The 4,775-nt window shown below is 35.3% G+C and overlaps 1 protein-coding gene across 1 annotated transcript; it reads left to right on the top strand.

The window, feature by feature from the left end:
• The first annotated feature begins 667 nt into the window (after window positions 1-667).
• LOC132637851 (uncharacterized) lies at window positions 668-1,684 on the top strand. The gene has a single exon (XM_060354880.1). It carries the CDS (start codon window positions 668-670, stop codon window positions 1,682-1,684), a length of 1,017 nt encoding a protein of 338 aa, XP_060210863.1.
• Window positions 1,685-4,775: the final 3,091 nt, after the last annotated feature.

The following is a 4,775-nucleotide window of genomic DNA, read 5'->3' on the forward strand; positions in this document are numbered from 1 at the left end:
CAACTATAAATAGAATTACGTAAGCTGTAGATATGTCCAAACTATCTTCACTAAGACATATTTAACGATGCACTTTCATATATTTTAATCACTATATATAGATTAAGTAATTATATAAGATGTCTGCTATCATTACTTTGATTAACTAAGTTATTCAGACTCTTTAAAAGTGTTGCCGCACTCATGTCGGATTCTTCAAAAATACACTACTTTGAAGGATTCGACAGGCATCCGACGACATTTTAGGAGAGTCCGAGTAACATTGCTGATTACTATATTTATATAGACATTAAAAATTAACGTGTTTTATATTTTAATTTTTTTTTTTTTTGAAAAGGTTAACTAAAGAATATCTAAACCATTTATCTATTAACCTAACGCTAATTGTTTTTTGTTTAGTGAACATCTTTTTTTGTTTACCTGAAATCCCAGTGTGAACATCTTTTGAAAAATGAAACATAGGGGAAAGCGAATGAAACAAAATGTTATGACAACATTACTCAAATCCATTAACTAAATCCAATAATAACTCATTTTGAGATTACCCAAATCCTATTAATCAAATCCATTAATAACTCATTTTGTCCTATAAATAAGTTAGACAATAACATCAGTGTCATTAAACCTGAGAACCCCAAAAACTCTGGTTTTCTTTCTCTCAAAAAACATGTCTCAAGGTCCCTCTTTTGCTACTCGTACATCTGAGTCGATTCTTAATCCTAGAGTTGTTGAAGTCGACGAAAAAATAGAAGAAGAAGTGGAGGAGGAGGAGGAGGAGGAGTTGGTGAATGATATATCTGCGTCGATTCTTGATAATAGAGTTGATGATATCAATGAAGAAATAGAAGAAGTAGAAGAAGAGGATGAGGACGCGGAGGAGTTTGCGAATAATATATCTGAATTGATTCTTGATCACAGAGTTGATGAAATCGATCAAGAAATAGAAGAAGAGGAGGCAGAGGCGGAGGCGAAGGAAGAAGAAGAGGTTGCGAATGATATATCTGAGCCGATTCTTGATGATGCTCCTGATGAAATGGATGAAGAAATTATTGAAGAAGAACAGGAGGAAGAAGAGTTTGCTAGTGACATAACTGAGAGAGTTTTTAGTATGATACAAGAAGTGGAGGTGGCACAGGAGTTTGTGAATAATATATCTGAGTCAATTTTTGGTATTAGCCTTGATGATGAAGTTGTTGTAGAATTTATAGAAGAAGAGGAGGAGGAAGAGGAAGAGGAGTTTGAGATTGACTTATCTGAGAGGATTCTAAGAATTATACAAGAAGTAGAGGTGGCACGGGAGTTTGCGAATAACATATCTGAGTCGATTTTTGGTAATAGTCTTGATGATGAAATTGTTGAAGAAATTATAGAAGAAGAGGACGAGGAGGAAGAAGAAGAGGAGTTTGAGGCTGAAATATCTGAGAATCTAGAAATAAGAACATATTATGCTCCTGTTGCTCTAAATATAGATGTTAATGAAGGTGATGCTGCTCTTGAGGAACAAGAAGCATGTGCTATCTGCTTATTTGAATATCAAGATGAAGATATCATTGGCACACTTCGATGCGGCCATGAATTTCATGGAGATTGCATCATCAAGTGGTTGCAGAGGAAGAAAGTGTGTTTGCAGAGCTCACTCCGGTTTTGCTCACACATGACTCCTACAGTATTCTTAATCTTGTGAATTCAATAACAGTAGTATTGTTATTTTCTTTTTGTAGGGGTCATCTTAGTGATGAGCTATCATCTTTTTAGTCTTTCCTTTTCAAGATCTCATGTATGTATTTGCTTGAGTACATTTATTTGGCTGATGAGCATTCTAAACAAACTGAGTTAGAAAAGATTAGCCTGCATTGCACGTTCGATATGTGATACTCATCTAGATGATTTTGTTGGCAAAAGAACTGATCTTTGATGATGAGTTATGTTTATTGGCTTGAAGAGGTGACATTTATTGTCCTATGAATCTATGATCTTGGTTGATTATTTTCCAAAGGCAGCCTGGTGCACTAAGCTCCCGCTATGCGCGGGGTCCGGGAAAGGGGCGGACCACAAGGGTCTATTGTACGCAGCCTTACCTTGCATTTCTGCAAGAGACTGTTTTCACGGCTCGAACCCGTGACCTCCTGGTTACATGACAACAACTTTAGCAGTTGCGCCAAGGCTCTTATTCTGGTTGATTACTTTCCAAAATAAGACTAATTCCAATATGAATTGTTTGGTTGATTGCATCTCTGAAGCATGTGCATGATGCTTGATGATGTTTGTTATACAACTATGTCTCAATTCCTAGCTAGTCCGGATGACTATATGAATCTTCCTAATCCATGTGGCTCCTTTTAAACTCATCTAAGTGTATTTATGTATTGTGATGATTATCATAAATCAAGTAGATTGCCGCTTCAGAAGCAACATTTCACAAGAGACATGAACTGATGTACTCCATTACTTCTCAAAAGAGGCTCTGTCTCTGTCTGGACACAAGTTACCTAGTTTATTGATTAGTTTTGAACTTCTTTAGGGATAGAAGGGCTTTCAAGTAACAACGGAAATCTATAATTAGGACTCAGTTACAAGTGGAACTAGAGGGGAAACATCGATTTTCTGTTAAATTATTCTCGGATGTCTTTACCTCATACACAAATTACTTACCTATTTCCATCATTTGGTTGCTAATTCTGTATTCAGCTTGATGAAGGACCATTCAATAGTACAAAACCAGAACATGAATAAATATCACTGATTCGAGATTGCTATTTTTGGCTAGCAAGATGGTATCAGTCTACAGAAAAGGAACAAAAATAAGCAAAAGGTCCGGATATTTTGGCCCAGAGGTCCAACGAGCTTCGTACAATAACAACATATAAGGAAATGGACATGCAACTCATTTGGAAATTGGAAATTATCTGATTTAGGAAAGGTAATTAAAAGTGCACTGCTTTATATCTCATATCTAAATTTAAGGGATTAATGAGTCCCATGCAGAACTCTGATATGATGGTAAAGAACTACATATTTGGTCAAGAAACTTCTCACTCAACGTATTAAGACATTGTTTAAAACAAATATAATTTTGTCTTTCATGCTTTCAGGCAAAAGCTTTTTTATAAACAGTATAAGTTCTGAATCATGAGAGACAAAATGTTTGAATTGTGGAAACTGAATGTGTGCAGTGGAATTCATTCTTGGAAAACTAACTGCAACCACATTGTTGGACTTTTTAGTATCTGCGGTTAGGAACATTATTTATGTGGTTTCAGCTATTTTTCCAAGAATGAGTTCCATAGTGAACTCAAAGTTTGTTATGTGAAAGATTTGTGGTCTCTGTATACATCATTTGCTGCGCTTGGCTTTTTAGAAATTTAAATAAGGTAAGCCACTGAACAAGTGGTTTTGTTATTCCCGAGCTAGCAATGAGCGTTCAACAAAGTATGCACAAACAACAGAAGTACGATTCATCTGAAAGGGGTTGTGCAATGAGATATAATAGGTTTTTTTCTTCCACAACAACAACAACATACCTAGTACAATCCCACAAGTAGGGTCTGAGGAGGGTAGAGTGTACACATACCTCATCCCTACCTTGGAAGGTAGAGATTGTTTTCGATAGACTCTCAGTTTAGAATAAAGCAAAAACAAAGAAGGTCAAAAAGGAAAAAGGAACAATAACTACATCAAAACAGTACGCTAAGCGAATAACAAAAGGCAGTAGATAGTAATAGAAATCAAAGGATAAGAAACTACATGAGAAATACTACAACTACTAGTAAGGAAGGAGAAGCGAGACTACGCTCTATTAACTACTAATCTTCTACCCTAATCCGTGTCCTCCACAACTTTCTATTCAAGGTCATGTCCTCGCTAAACTATAACTACGCCATGTCATGTCTAATCACCTCTCCCCAATACTTCTTCGGTCTACCTCTATCTCTTCCATGTTTTAAAATTAGTTTCTCCTTTTTTTCTTGCTGTGGATTAAGTACATAGGCCTAAATAGTGGTCTTATGTGATACATTAGCCTATGCATTTCTCTATAGGCCTAAATAACATTGATTGATTGTTAAGATTAAATGATATTCTCATTGGACTTGCACAATCACAATGCAGTTAGATTAAACCCTTATTTGAGATACTAATATAAAGAAAGAAGAAAAGAGTGTGTATATGAACAACATCGGCTATTGTTTGGTTAAATATCTTTTAACATACTTAATTCTTGCTATGAATTAAGTACATAGGCCTCACAGAAAAAATGCAAAAAATCTCAAGGGATTTCATTAATTAGAATACTTGCACAATCACAATGCAGTTAGATTAGACCCTTCTTTGATATATTAATATAAAGAAAGAAGAAAGAGAATCTAAATGAAAGAGAGAGGAGAAAAATGGCAAGAGAAGAAGAAGGGTCTTTGAAGGTTATATCTTCAGTAAAATCTTAGTGTTGCCGCATCCCTCAATATAAATCACTTTCTCTCAGGTCACCTCCTGAAAAACAAAGAAATGAATAGGATATTAGTAAATGAAATATGATGTCAAAAAGTAAAATAGCGACTATGCAGTACCAGAATCACATAGAAGATGGCTTACCAAAATCCCTAGGTGTCTTGCATTTGTGACATTATGCTCTACTGGCATAGTTGTGCATACCACATCCTATTCAGTCCATCAAGAAGGAGTTATGTCAGTTAAATATGCCAGTAGGAAATATAGAGGACTTCTAATAGTTTTTGTTTTTATGTTCAATGTTATTTTATATAACATTGGGACTAAGATGA

Source organism: Lycium barbarum, chromosome 4 (genome assembly GCF_019175385.1).
Source record: "Lycium barbarum isolate Lr01 chromosome 4, ASM1917538v2, whole genome shotgun sequence".
Taxonomy (NCBI): Eukaryota; Viridiplantae; Streptophyta; class Magnoliopsida; order Solanales; family Solanaceae; genus Lycium; species Lycium barbarum.